The sequence below is a fragment of the Chrysemys picta genome, chromosome 1, assembly GCF_011386835.1.
Source record: "Chrysemys picta bellii isolate R12L10 chromosome 1, ASM1138683v2, whole genome shotgun sequence".
Taxonomy (NCBI): Eukaryota; Metazoa; Chordata; order Testudines; family Emydidae; genus Chrysemys; species Chrysemys picta.
The window spans coordinates 51,592,387-51,607,013 of record NC_088791.1 but is presented as its reverse complement, the minus strand read 5'-3'; the positions used below and the strand labels follow the sequence as shown (position 1 = coordinate 51,607,013).

At 40.5% G+C, this 14,627-nt stretch overlaps 1 protein-coding gene and 1 pseudogene across 4 annotated transcripts in view; one reads left to right on the top strand and one right to left on the bottom strand.

Moving 5' to 3' along the window:
- Nucleotides 1-14,627, bottom strand: part of DOCK4 (dedicator of cytokinesis 4) — a 403,168-nt gene that overhangs the window by 121,476 nt on the left and 267,065 nt on the right. For all 4 annotated transcript variants that reach the window (XM_008162515.4, XM_042861791.2, XM_042861754.2 and 1 more), the window contains exons 18-23: nt 10,861-10,958; nt 10,656-10,739; nt 10,431-10,531; nt 8,491-8,572; nt 7,346-7,516; nt 5,213-5,405 (exon numbers count right to left, since the gene is read on the bottom strand). In XM_008162515.4, coding sequence (XP_008160737.2) covers nt 5,213-5,405; nt 7,346-7,516; nt 8,491-8,572; nt 10,431-10,531; nt 10,656-10,739; nt 10,861-10,958 — 729 coding nt within the window. The remainder of the gene's footprint in view (nt 1-5,212; nt 5,406-7,345; nt 7,517-8,490; nt 8,573-10,430; nt 10,532-10,655; nt 10,740-10,860; nt 10,959-14,627) is intronic.
- LOC101938693 (large ribosomal subunit protein uL1-like) lies at nt 12,125-13,377 on the top strand (annotated as a pseudogene).

Genomic DNA, 14,627 nt, shown 5'->3' with positions numbered 1-14,627 from the left:
GAATTTTAAAATATTGTGCACAGAATTTTTAGTTCATTGCTACGTTACTAATTACAACCTAGACCTTGTAGACTGAAAGAATTTTAAAAATTCAATTAACTTTTCTGTATGTATTCTGTTTGTATTTTATTTTTCCTTCTGCTTGAGCATGAAAATCAAGGAAGCCATTTGCTTTTTTTTTAAAGCAGTTTCATTTGCACACACTCAATTTTGCATTTATTAGGTTGAAAGCACTGTGTGGGGATGTTTAGTTGCACAAAAAGAAAAAATTCCCAGTGGAATTCTGAAAAACAGACAGACATTTCTGGTCTGTCTAAACAGAGAATTTCAATCTCCAGAGCTCTCAATTTGACACTTTTCATAAAGCATTATTTTCATTTTAAAAGTAGTACTAGATAGGGGGGAAAAGTGATTTTTTTTAATTGAAGGGGCATTAGTCAGATGGTCGCAAAAGTGTGTTTGATTGTCTGCCAGGTAAGTACTTAGAGAGAGAAGATGGGTGAGGCAATATCTTTTATTGGACCAACTTCGGCTGATGAAAGAGGTTAGCTTTTGAGCTTACAGAGAGCTCTTTTTCAGGTACTTACAAAGATACAGATATATTCAAATTTCATCACAAACTTCATGACTGAAAGATTTATCTCTGAATTTGTATAGGTTTTCACCGAATGTAATGATGTACACAATTAATGCTCTTTTGATGGGCAGTGTAACCTCAGATAAACCTATCCACAGTAGGATGGATTGAGGGAAAGATCAGTCCCCAAAAGAAAACACTTGGGTAATACATTTTCCATTCTGTACCTTGTCCTCCTCTAATTTCTTACTGTAATGATACAATGAGCATCGAAGAGAAATTGAATGTAGGGAAGCAAGAAAAGGAATCTATTTAGGCACCACCCTGTGGGGATCCTTGCTTCTCTCGATATTGGTGATGTGATGAGGAAGATGTGAGACAAGGAGCCTAACTCCAGGGTGTACCCCAACTTCAGGATCTCCAGTACCCATCTGTTTGATGTATACTGGAGCCAAGGGTCTACAAAATATGAGATTCCTCCTCCCAGGAGGATATCTGGTTGAATGAAGTACCCACTGTAGTCACGCTGAAAGTTTCAGTTGGGAAGAGGAGAAGTTACCGCCTCTATGAAGTTTCCCTCTGGGACTGCAATTCCATGATTTGCCTCTGGAATGGTGGAGTCTCTTCTCTCATACCTTTGCTGAGAGGGATGACAGGATGCTTGGTTCTGTGTGAGGACCTGTAGCACAGCTAGGTTTAATCTGGAGTGCATGGAGAATGTTTAGATACTTACTACAGCCAAGCAGGAATTGAGGGACCAGGATGTAAATGGTTTACTATTTTCCAGATCAACATACCTTAAATACTTCAGCACAATTTTTATTTTCCCCTATGGAGACTTAGAGAGGGCTCCCCTCTAGGCCTGGGCTGATGAAAGGTCTGTGTGCATTTATTTTTAGGAATGGAACATTATAGGACTGAAAGGGGTGAAGACGATGAGCTCCAGGAAATCCTTCCCCTAATTGGTGACCGGAATTACATTGTACAATATATTTCCAAGACGTGTCTCTGTTCCCTTATCATTTATACTAGTTGTTCATATTACTGATTTTGGTAATAATTTCTTTCATATCCATTACGCTTAGGACAGAAATTTTCTCTAAATTCCTTTGGTACTCTGCCCTTTCTTCACATTAATACCACATTGTCATTGTTGTTGTCTGGACTAAAGTTTGCGGATGACACAAAGCTGGGAGGTATTGCCAATACAGAGAAGGACCAGGATATCATACAGGAAGATCTGGATGATCTTGTAAACTGTAGTAATAATAATAGGATGAAATTTAATAGTGAAAAGTGCAAGGTCATGCATTTAGGGATTAACAACAAGAATTTTTGTTATAAGCTGGGGACTCATCAGTTGGAAGTAACAGAGGAGGAGAAGGACCTCAGAGTATTGGTTGATCACAGGATGACTAAGAGCCGTCAATGTGATATGGCCATGAAAAAAAGCTAATGCGGTCTTGGGATGCATCAGGCGAGGTATTTCCAGCAGAGATAAGGAGGTGTTAGTACTGTTATACAAGGCACTGGTGAGACCTCATCTGGAATACTGTGTGCAATTCTGATCTCCCATGTTTAAGGAGGATGAATTCAAACTAGAACAGGTACAGAGAAGGGCTACTAGGATGATCCAAGGAATGGAAAACCTGTCTTATGAAAGGAGACTCAAAGAGCTTGGCTTGTTTAGCCTAACCAAAAGAAGGCTATGGGGAGATATGATTGCTCTCTATAAATATATCAGAGGGATAAATACTAGGGAGGGAAAGGAATTATTTAAGCTCAGTACCAATGTGGACACAAGAACAAATGGATATAAACTGGCCATCAGGAAGTTTAGACTTGAAATTAGATGAAGGTTTCTAACCATCAGAGGAGTGAAGTTCTGGAACAGCCTTCGAAGGGGAGCAGTGGGGGCAAAAGACACATCTGGCTTCAAGACTACGCTTAATAAGTTTATGGAGAGGATGGTATAATGGGATAGCCTAATTTTGGCAATTAATTGATCTTTGACTATTAGCGGTAAATATGCCCAATGGCCTGTGATGGGATGTTAGATGGGGTGGGATCTGAGTTACTACAGAGGATTCTTTCCTGGGTGTCTGGCTGGTGAATCTTGCCAACATGCTCAGAGTTCAGCTGATCGCCAAATTTGGGGTCGGGAAGGAATTTTCCTCCAGGGCAAATTCGACAGAGGCCCTGGGGGGTTTTCGCCTTCCTCTGCAGCGTGGGGCACGAGTCACTTGCTAGAGAATTCTCTGGACGATTCTCTGCACCTTGAAGTCTTTAAACCATGATTTGAGGACTTCAATAGCTCAGACATAGGTTAGGGGTTTATTACAGGAGTGGGTGGGTGAGATTCTGTGCCATGCATTGTGCAGGAGGTCAGACTAGACGATCATAATGGTTCCTTCTGACCTTAAAGTCTATTACTCTACTGTGAATAGTATATGGCACTAACTCTGGGGTGGGCAAACTACGGCCCATGGGCCAGATCTGGCCCTCGGGATTGCCCCCAATGGTGCCGTGGGCCTCAAACCCCTCTCAGAAGCGGCCAGCACCACGTGCCTGCGGCCCCCGGGTGGGGGGGGCAGAGGGCTCCGTGCGTTGCTCTTGCCTCCAGGCACTGCCCCCCGCAGCTCCCATTGGCCAGGAAAGGGGAACCACAGCCAATGGGAGCTTCAGGGGAGGTACCTGGAGGCGCGGCAAGGGCAGAGCACGCGGAACCCTCCAGCCCCCCTCCCGCAGGGGCCGCAGCGCTTCCTGGAGCAGTGCGGAGCCGGAGACTGGGCAGGCATGCAGGGAGCCTGCCCTGGCCCCGATGCATGGAGCTGCCACCCCAGAGCTGCTTTAGGTAAGCGGTACTGGGCCGGAGCCCGAACCCTCCTGCACTCCACCCCCCAACAACCTTGCACCCCTTCTGCACCCCAGCTCCCTGCCCTGAGTCCCCTCGTGCACCACGCACCCCTCCTGCACCACAACCCCCTGCCCTGAGCCCCCTCCTGCAGTCCGCACCCCTCCTGCACCCCTGCCCTGAGCCCCCCCTGCACTCCACACCCCTCCTGCACCCCAACCCCCTTCCCTGAGCCCCTTCATACACCCGCACCCCTCCTCTGCCCCAATCCCTTGTCCTGAGCCCCTTCCTGCACACCGCATCCCCTCCCACACCCCAATCCCCTGCCCCAGCCCTGCATACAATTTCCCCATCAAGATGTGGCCCTTGGCCCACAAAGTTTGCCCACCCCTGCTCTAACTGCTAATGTTCCTACTCTACCCAGATCATTCTGAAATATTCTGCCACTTATGTTTGTATTGAGCCCACCCTTCCAATTTTCTTTTATCATTAAATTACTATAAGTGTAGGATTTTCAAAGACACCTATGCATCTTTCATGGGGCTTGTGCTCCTAAGTCATTGAGGTGCTTTTGAAAATTCCAATTAACGCTTCTTCCATTTGTTTTGCCTTTCCAAAGTTTGCTGTGTTAAAATTCAATATCCTTGTCATCTCATCTTTGGTTTCACTTTGTACTAATAAACAGAGATAGATTAAAATCACTCTGGCTAGGATGCAGCCAAAAATCCACATACTGTATTCAGTCCTTCCCGTGTACATAAAATAATAGCAGCAGAGCTCTGCTCGGAACAGCCAAAGAGAGAAGAGGGGCAGAGTGTATACTGACAAATGTGTTTTTATTTAAGCCCCTCTGCACTCAGGGACACTGGGGCTGATTTGTCCACGAGTGTAACTTAGAGCAGTTCAATTATGGTTTCCAGGAATAGATAGAGCACAGCAATATTCTGGCCCTATTTATGATATACTTCTTACACCAAGAGGGTCCCCAAGTAGCCGGATCTGCTAGATTTCTATCTGGTTTGCATTACTGAAGTGATACAAAGCAGACAAGGAGCTATGGGGCTGCTGGAGGATGAGACTCTGGGAGTTGGCCACTTTCACAATGTACAAGAAGAAATTGCGTATGAATGGGGAAGTGGTTGTATGAATGGGGAAGTGGTTGGTTTCCAGTCTCATAAAGTACTGATTCCAGTGGTAAGTCTGCTCTTTCTACAAACCTCTTTGATTTTTCTATTACATAGCTACCCTGGTACCACAAATATAGGTAGTTACTAAGTTTTATGCTGTCGTGATTCCATTGATCTCAGTGGAGACACAACAGCATAAAACTGGTGTAGGGCAATGGAGGCTCATAGGTCCTGAACTTGCAATACTTACAGACACAAAACTCCTTTATGGGTGTGTAAGAATTAGACTCCAAGACTTCCCATTAAGATAAAAAAAGCTTGTAACTTTCACAAAAAGAAACATTAGCAGAGCTAAAAACGTAATAAAAACTCCACACGCCTACACCTATCCAGCACTAGCTCATGGTTCAAACAAAACCACAGCTTTGGCCATTACTAGTCTCGTGTTTTACAACTGGAATCTTACTAACCATATTGTGTAAAACAGACTTTTTTAGTGTAACTGTCTTTGCAAAACACTGCTTTGGGAATTGTAACTTTCAAGAAACATAACTATGAAACATGTGTTTTTACCCCTGCCTCTATTGACCTGTGCATGAGACACGTCATTAAGGCTTTTCTGACTGCAGGCAGCTCAGGATGTTATCACCTTACCTGGATTAGTGTACAGTTGACTTTCCACTGTTTTACCAATGCACTGCAGTTTAACAGCTTGAAGGGATTCATCCACATGCATGATGGTTGGCAAGCTGCCTAGAGTATCATGCACCAAGTTTGCCACCTCTCGCACATCGAAGAGCTTCAGCAGCTCAGAGTATACAGCTGGGAAGGAGCAGAGAAACACAGCCTAAAGAAGAAGGTTAAAAAATACCAATTAAATACAGTGAAACACACTTGAAATTTTCAGCGTTTACAGAGTGACCAGTGACAAGAGCATCACACACTTTTAGCAGTCATGGAAACCTATTTTCATGTTTCAATTTCAAGTTGTAAAATGTGATTCAGATTGGAAACATTCAAATCAATTAGTTAGAATTTAAGAAGAAATATCCTCATGTTACTCAGATTTAAAGCTATATATTTATTTTCTTTTAATACACGTTTCAGCCTATTATTTATGGTTCTTTGTTTTTCTCTCTCATGAACATCCCAACTTTTATCAAATAAAACAACTGAACTTTGACTACAGATAAGTTATCACTTACAGGCTTCACAAGAGCCACAAGTAAGAGGAGATTATTCACTCACAAGGACAACAGAAACTGGCAGATGCCACGAATAGGTGACATTGAGGTTCCTTTAGGTAAGGAATATAACCGTGTCTCTCTCATTTTTTCCAGTATTTAAAGAGGTTATTTTGGATGAAAACTGCACTGGAACTATCAGTTAACTTTAGAAATCTAAAAATAGAGCTAGTAGTTCATTGGAGAAAGAAATGGATTTGGAAGATAAACAAGAAATACTGAAGAAAAAGGAAGTTATGATACGTAAAGGTAGTTAGAACCTGGAATGTCTTTCCTTCTACCTTTCTGACTCTAGTTCATTGACATGAAAATCACTTATTCTACCCAACCCTCATCTCCTTTTAGTATTGGCCCCAGGGTGGATGATGTACACAGCTAGAGGGTTAAAGACACCACTTGGAATGTGGGAAAATCCCAGAGTTGCTCATTTATATGATTCTGCCCAAAATACTTCACTTAAGCTGCTCATATGAGATCCGATGGAAGAATTTGGCTTAGGGTAGGTCTACACTTACCCGGTAGTTCGGCGGCGAGCGATTGAACTTCTGGGTTCGACTTATCGTGTCTTGTCTGGACGCGATAAGTCGAACCCGGAAGTGCTCGCCGTCGACTGCGGTACTCCAGCTAGACGAGAGGAGTACCGCGGAGTCGACAGGGGAGCCTGCCTGCCGCGTGTGGACTGAGGTAAGTTCGAACTAAGGTACTTCGAACTTCAGCTACGTTATTCACGTAGCTGAAGTTGCGTACCTTAGTTCGAATTGGGGGGTTAGTGTAGACCTGGCCTCAATCATCCCTCTGCTCTTCAGCTACTAATTTTGTCTTTCCCTGAAATATAGTTTTCCATGCAGCTCAAAGGGAAGAACGATCATGGAAAAGCAGATCTTTGGTCAGGAGAATCTGACAGAGAGGGCTGGGGATGCACTCAAACATTTTCTGAAGATACCTAGGGTCCAATGTTTTTTCCCAAAGTGAGAGCTCTGTTCATTGTATAAAATTTTGGATTTTTAGAGTTGTTCTCAATGTGTTTTGACCACTGCCTTTTGCACTGGTCAATTTTAATAGGCCCAGTGTAATTTAAGAATCTGATTACAGCACAATGTGCTCATTAGCAAGATTATTATATTAAACCTTTAAAAGTGAGAAAACTTCTTGGGGGTTCAAGAGATCAGGTTTCAAGGTGCTTAAACAAGCTGGGCAACGATGCAACACTGAATACCCAAAAACATGTGGAGACGCCATTCGATTTCTGTTTTGCAGTTATGATTTCTTCTAACCACTGGAACAAGTATTAACAGAATACAATCCCTTTCCAGTTCAAAACAAACAGTCTGGCTAAGGTAACCTTAGTTCTGCTATTCAGAAGTTGGAGGTATGGAAAATTTCCATTATACGCCACAACTGATGCAAGCATTAACTGGAACTATCAATTTACTACAGACAACATGAATTTGACATTCAATGTAACAAACGCACACGCACACACATTTTCCCATTGAATACTGGTAATGATAATAATCAAACCGAGCAAACTCATGATACTTACTTGTGATTGAGATAAAGCACTAGCCCCTTTGCTCTCTTGGGAAAGGAAAAATCGTATTGACATAAGCAACTCTTGAATACAGCAGCGGAATTCCTCCTCATTTTGTCCACCAGTGGCAAGCGAGAACAGCCTCCGAGACTGAACTATATATTTAAAGATATATTCTTGTGCCTACAAATGTCAAAACACAAAGATCCTGAATCATATTGAACTCATTTTTCTTTAAAATTAGTAAACTTAAAACATAGCAAATTTATATAATTCAAACATATTTATAGCATTTGTCAGAATGGAGAACATGCCATTTAAATCTGGAAAGTTTGTAATCTTCTTATTAGCAGCGATCTACTGCCAATCTTTCAATAAGGCCTTTCAACATTTTTTACTCTTTTTCCTTTAATAAAATCTATACACCAGGGAGCACTTGCTCATCAAAAGGTAGCATTGAGGACTAGGAAATCTAGTTATTTGTTTTCCCATTTAAATAAAAATGCTTTCCTCTTAATGGTAACCAGAGAATGAGGCATCACCAGTGACAAAACAAGCTGACCTTAAGTTGCAAATTGCTGGAGTATATACTAAGTAGATTGATAATATAACACAATGTTCAACTTCAAGTAAGAGGTGAAGCGAGATCTTATGCCAACAGCTGCAAGTGAGGAGGGAAATGGATGACAGAGAGGCAGAGAAAGAGGAACAGAGAGGGTGACTGATGGTAACTTGGTCTGACTGAAACCAAACCAAAACTCCAGTTTTAACTGAACTGTCTGGGACACAAGGACTGTCTCATTAAATTGCTTTATCTGGTCATTGTAGTCTTCTATTTTATCACAGACATAATTACCACTTGTGTAATCTACATAAGGTTTCTTGAAACCAACCACTATCCATATTGCAATCAACAAATGAGTCCTCAGTTCCTGAGTTCTACTGGAGTGAACACCATGAATCAACTCTTTTCACAATTAAGAGTTTCCAGAAGGGCGAATAAACTGACTGATTGTACAGGTGTGTGAGTGCACTGAACAGGTTTTGTAATTCTACCACTCATATATACCATGCATGTGAAATCAATTGATTTAAATTAGTACTGCTATACAAATGCACTGGTCAGGTGTGTTATTGTCTCTGATGATTTCTATTACCTTTAACACTTCATGGATATGCTCTTGTATCTCCATGTCTGTTACTCGATCAACATGCCACTTAAGTACTTTTATAAGATCTCTAGAACATAAAAAGGAAAATGATTACAGTGCAGAAGCGTGGAAAGCGTTATTTAACAAATTTCTTAATATGGACTATAATAATTTAGGATTTGAAATGTGAACAAATAGCTTTCATAAAATAAACACAAAAAAAGTTTTGAAACACAAGGTGTTTTCTTCCAGCAATTACCAGTTTGCTCAACTTGTAAAGGCAGTGTATTGTGCATAATAACAGGGCCAAACTTTCACTCAATTGTAGATATGCTACAAAGTCATCTGATAATACTACATTCAAATTTTTCATTAACTAAGTATAAACACAAATAGCTTTGATAAAGATGCAAAAACTAATTTAATGCATAAGAACAAATCTATTTGCATTTAAAATAGTCTCTGCTTCTCCCTGAAGTCATGTGATTTTGGACTGTGATCTCATTAGATCACTAAAACTAAGCAGCATTGAACCTGAACAGTACTTAGGCCTTGTCTATACTACGGGGAAGATCGATCTAAGTTACGCAACTTCAGCTACGTGAATAATGTAGCTGAAGTCCACATACTTAGATCTACTTACTGTGGGGTCCACATTACGCTATGTCAAAGGGAGACACTCTCCTGTCAACTCCCCTTGTGCTTCTCGTTCAGGTGAAGTACAGGAGTCGACGGGAGAGCGCTCTGCGGTTGATTTAGCGGGTCTTCACTAGACCCACTAAATCAACTGCCGATGCATTGATCGCCACATGTCGATGCCCCAGTAAGTGTAGACAAGCCCTTAGATGGTAAGTCAACAATGACTAAGCAGAGTCTGGAAATAAGTGAGGTTCATGATTCAGTATTCAGTACTGTATACTCTGAGGCAGTAGAACACCATGATGATAGGGGTACTGCTTGCTGGAAGCAGTCTCTCTTGATTTAGATGTATAAGAAATGTCCTCCGAACCATTTACAGTCATTAAAGATCTCATGGTATTTTTCACAATAGTAGGGCTAAGAGCCATAGCGTCCTGACCAAATTCCAGTGTGGATACTTGCATTCTGAATACCTAAGAATCTTCAGTTGGATAAAGTACAAAGCCCTGATCCTGCAAAGACTTATGCATGTATTTAAATTTAAAAGTACTGTGGGAAGTTCCATTGAAGTCAATGGGACTTTTCAGGGCATAAACTTAAACGTGTGTGTAAGTTTTTCAGGATCACCACCATGATCTTCACTTCCTGTCCTAAACAGTTATGTAGCCATATAATATCCTCCAGGTGGCTGCGGTTCATCATGAGATGAATAATAGGAATATTAGAATTTACAGTCCAAAAAACCCAGACATCAATTGCCACATTTCAGGTGGGCCTGAATAAAAGGACACCACTGGTGAGATCAGAATTGGAAAAGTTTGGGGAAGAAGTGGGTTTTAAGTTGAGCAGGTTGTGGGGAACAGAAGGGTGGGAGACGGACAGAATATTTTGCAAAATTTTTCCCAAGATTTTAGAAATTTCAAATTTAAAAATTTCAACTGGGTCTAGTTTTAAGCTCTAGCTTGCCATAATGTGGTAGCAAGTTACATAAAGAGGAATGCAATTTATTTAATTTATTTTTAGTTCATGTTCAAATCCAGGATCAATATCTGGTTTTCATCCATTATGCTCAAGTTAAGAAAAGACTATTCTAAGTCTAGTTCTTAATCCAATATTAGAACTGAAGGAAGTCATTTCTCTGATCATTTAAAATTATTTCAACTATTATTGGACTTCATTTTGGGAATTAAAATATAGTATCAGAAGAAATTAAGTTCAATACATGTATTAATTGAAGTTTATGGCTGCTCTGCTTAGTACCTATAATTGTCAAAATTCTAAACAGTTACAAAAAGTTAGGACCTTACCTGTATGCAAGTGCACCTGCAAAATGACTTTCAATGTAAGTGTCCATTACTGGCTTAAAATGATGAAACTTGCTGTCCTGCAGCAAATTTATTATGTGAACCTAAAGGAAAAGGAAAAAATTTAATGCTCTTTTCTCATTTCTTGAAGTGTTAAAATCTTATTTAAAAATTATCAAGTATCTTTATTGTAAGCATGGTTATGCAGAACCATGAAGTACAACTTACCAAAGAATCAAATACTTTTGACCCATATTTTTGGGAATTTTCATCTAAAATGCCAAATAAAGTATCCAGTGTGTCCTGAAGGAACTATAAGTGGAGGAAGAATAACAAGAATTTATTATCAAATGTACTTCTTTGTAAGATGTAAAGAAATTATTTTCCTTACATTAGTTAATTCCAAAACAAACAAGGAAAGAACAATATATACCTTTACTATTTCTGAACCATCAATTTCTTTTAGTTTTGTGAGGCAGCCTGCAATTTTGTCCGGGTGGGCTCTCCACTTAAGAAGATCAAGCATATCCCCTGCAAAAAACATACTAAAGATTACAGCTGAAAGAATGCCAGCACTTCAGGTTTTAAAATTATTCAATTGCAACCATATACGAAAACTGAGCTTACGTCATCTCATAAGGGAACTGCCTATGGGCTGCAGTAACATGGTCTGGCCAGCTTGTTCACCCACAACTTGCATAATTTTGAATACTTGTCAAAGAGATCATGCTTGATTAAGGCGCGCTTCAGGACCACATTCCAACAACAGAAGCGTTGGAACAATTTGTATAGGGGAGATGCTGAGAGCCATTGAACCAAACTGTAAACCCTGTGTATGATGGAAATCACTTAAGTCAGAGGGTGAGGCAGGGATCCATGCAGGTGGACCCTTAAGCCCCCTTGTAGAATTCAATGGAACTCTGCATGGGTATAAGGACCAATGCCAGATTGCAGCTCTCTCCTTCCTTCTTCAAGCAAGTATGCACCATATCTTTGATGAAATGCAACTTTTGGATGGCACAACTAGCAATGTAACTTGATTCTTGGATCATCTTTGACTCATCAAGTAGTGAGACTGGCTAAAGACATAGCAGGAAAAAAGTTTACTTTCACTTTTTTCTGAAGGAACTAGATGGTGGAGGGTTGATTCTCATTACGAAGGATTTGTTGGGGATAAAAAAATGCAACTCTAAGATGTTCACTTCAAATAAATCATTTAAGGGGAAAAATACAACTAGGGAATAGTTCAAGTATAAATGAAATGAACTGAATACAAGAACAATATGAGGTCTGAGAATCCCAAGTGACAGGGTAAAGAGACAATCACTTTCACATGTCAAGAGAAACCAGAAAATGAAACAGTTCTCAACAGAGAGATGAGAATATAAAAAACCCTTCAGGAAAATGGAGGTTTGAATGGGGAAAAAGTCAATGGTGATGAAAAAAATTGCACTCAAGAGGAGCGAAAAACGCACATTTCACAGGCCTACTCTTTAAACATGAGCGGATTTGTTAGTTTAAAAAAATAAACCCTTTGGCACTACGGCAATGGTTTTGATCTAACTTCTTGAGTTTAAAAAATAAAGGGTTACGATCATCTTTATAAGAAAAGCATTTGGGATTAAATTTCTATCCTTCTCCCATGAACCCTAAAGTTTTCATGTGAGGGAAAGTCATGTGGCCTACTATTCTCCAAAATGGAATATGAAATTCCCATATTTAGTATGTATAATATTCTGAAAAGTTCAGTTCTGGGAATTCCAGAATCCCCCAAGTGCAGTCACTCCTGTTTTCTTATTAATTATCATCAGATATTGAATGGTGTTTGTTGGAATGTGGATAGATTAATTTTAAGTACAGGTCTATCACTTGAAATAGATACGCTAATATCGCATGTCCTTTCACTGTGGAACAGCTGCTTCTTTGTGCTCATTTCAATTGGTAGTAAGCATCAGTACTGAATGCAGGCCAACTGGCTAAAATGTCCTCACTTCCTGTTTACAGACAGGGTAGATACCCTTTGTGTCTAGGCACATCTGGGTCTCTCATAATTTTGAAAAATAAACAAACAAACAGACCTACTTAGTAAAATGTGTACTAGTTAATTTGATACAGTTGTTTGCTGGATAAAAGTAAATCTATGTATAATTTAAATTTTGTTAACTATTTTTAATAAACATGCAGAATCCCAACAGAGTGAATGCTCACATGACCAAACATCCAGGCCTTTTGCATTCATTTCCTAAGCATGCAATGTTCTGCCATTTTTTGTTTATTCAGAATGAGGGGCTGGAAACTCACCAACACGAACCTCCCCAAAGAAGATACTTCGGAGAGAGAAGCTTTACAACAACTCCCTCCACAAAGCATTGAGGGAGGTCCTGTAAAGGGACTCAAATGAACCACATAAGTTCTTGGAAACTGTAGATTTGCAGATCAATCTAAAAAACTGTGACCCACAGAAGAATAAGTGTTTCTCTGGCAAAGTCAGGCCTAAATCCACTCCATGTCCTAAATTATCAGTCTGCGTGCTGGGAGACCAGCAACATTGTGATGAGGCCAAAGCAGTCAACATTCCTCACACAAACACAGAGGCTCTGAAGAAACTCAGTAAGAAAAAGCAGCTAGTGAAAAAGCTGGCTAAAAAAATACAATGCCTTCCTGGCTTCAGAGTCATTGATCTAACAAGATGATCCAGGTCTGAACAAAACTGGACTCTCTCCTCATTGAGAACATGGTGGCCAAGGTCAATGAAGTTGTGTCTACTATCAAATTTCAAATGAGAAAGGTCCTCTGTCTGGCTGTGGCTATCCGACATGTGAAAATGACTGAGGACTAGCTAGTTTACAACATTCAACTGGTCATTGAATTCCTGGTGTTCCTGCTGAACAACAACTGGCAGAACAGGCACCATGGGGAAACCACAGCACCTCTCCTAAACTGGCAGTAATAAGTGGTTTCAGAGCACTCAAAACAAAAACTAACAACAATGAAACCAAAACAACAAAAAACAAAAACAAAACAAAAACCAAAAACAAAAGAGGATATCAAAGAACTGTCCCAAGTGTACATAAAGAATATTTATGAGAAAAAAAGATCTGGTTGTTTGTGAGTAGTTTCTGTGACAAAGTCAGGCTGGTGGCTGTAAGAGTGTGCTAGAAGGCAGATACATTAGCCCCAGAATGTTAAAGGTCCTCTTCCCTACTAACTGAGGAGTTGCCTCAGATCAATGAGGGACACCTGATTCCAAGTAAGGGCTGCCTGAGGCCTTTCAAAACCCCTCCTCTGGTGAGAGAAAGGAGGAAGAGAGAGAGAGAAGCTGCTGCCAGGCTAGTGGCAGTAGGGAAATAAGCCTCTCCAGGGTGAGAGGCTGTGCTCCTTCCCATAGGGGAAAGAGCCAAACCTGAGTGCCTGCGAGGGGAAGGACTGACACCCCAGAGCAACCAACAGGACGACACCCTGCACCAGTGAGGAGGCAGCGAAAGGTACCAATCCTGGGGTTTTGTTTGTTTGTTTATGAGACTGTTTCCTTTTTGTTTGGTGGAGGATCACCCCTTAGGACAACCCTCAGGCCTACCCTGAAAATATGACCAAGGGAGCACCGAAAGGGGAAGGCAACCCCTGCCTGCATGGGGCTGATTATCCCTGGCCCACCATTGCCAGAGGGGGGAAGCGCTAAGTGTGGCGAGACGAAGGAGGTGCCCTGCCACACTTCCTTGCTGTTATGAATCGTACTATTAGGCATACGGGAACCAAGCCAAAAATCTTACGTGGTATACTGGAAAAACTCAAAACATAAATCTGCCTGTATGCTTCATCATAGATTATATATTCACAACAATATCAGGAATATAAGGTTATTTTCATTAATCATAACTTGCTAAATGATCATTGACTTAAAAGGGGGGAAAGCAATGTCATATCAGAAAAGCAATAACCATCTAATTAAATGAAAACTGCTTTACTCTGAAGCCTATAATAAACATTTTTAAAATAACTATCAAACAAACAGATTAAGAGATTTTTCAAAGCAGCTGGGTTCTGATGACTGATTCTAAAAATAACGTATGTGATTCCAATATTATGTTAATTTAAAAGCATCCATGAACTGCATAAAGTCAGTGGTTCACCATGTACCATTTGTTTCCATCTGGTCATCAAAATTAAGGAAAAATACTGTTTTTTAAAACCTCAAAACAG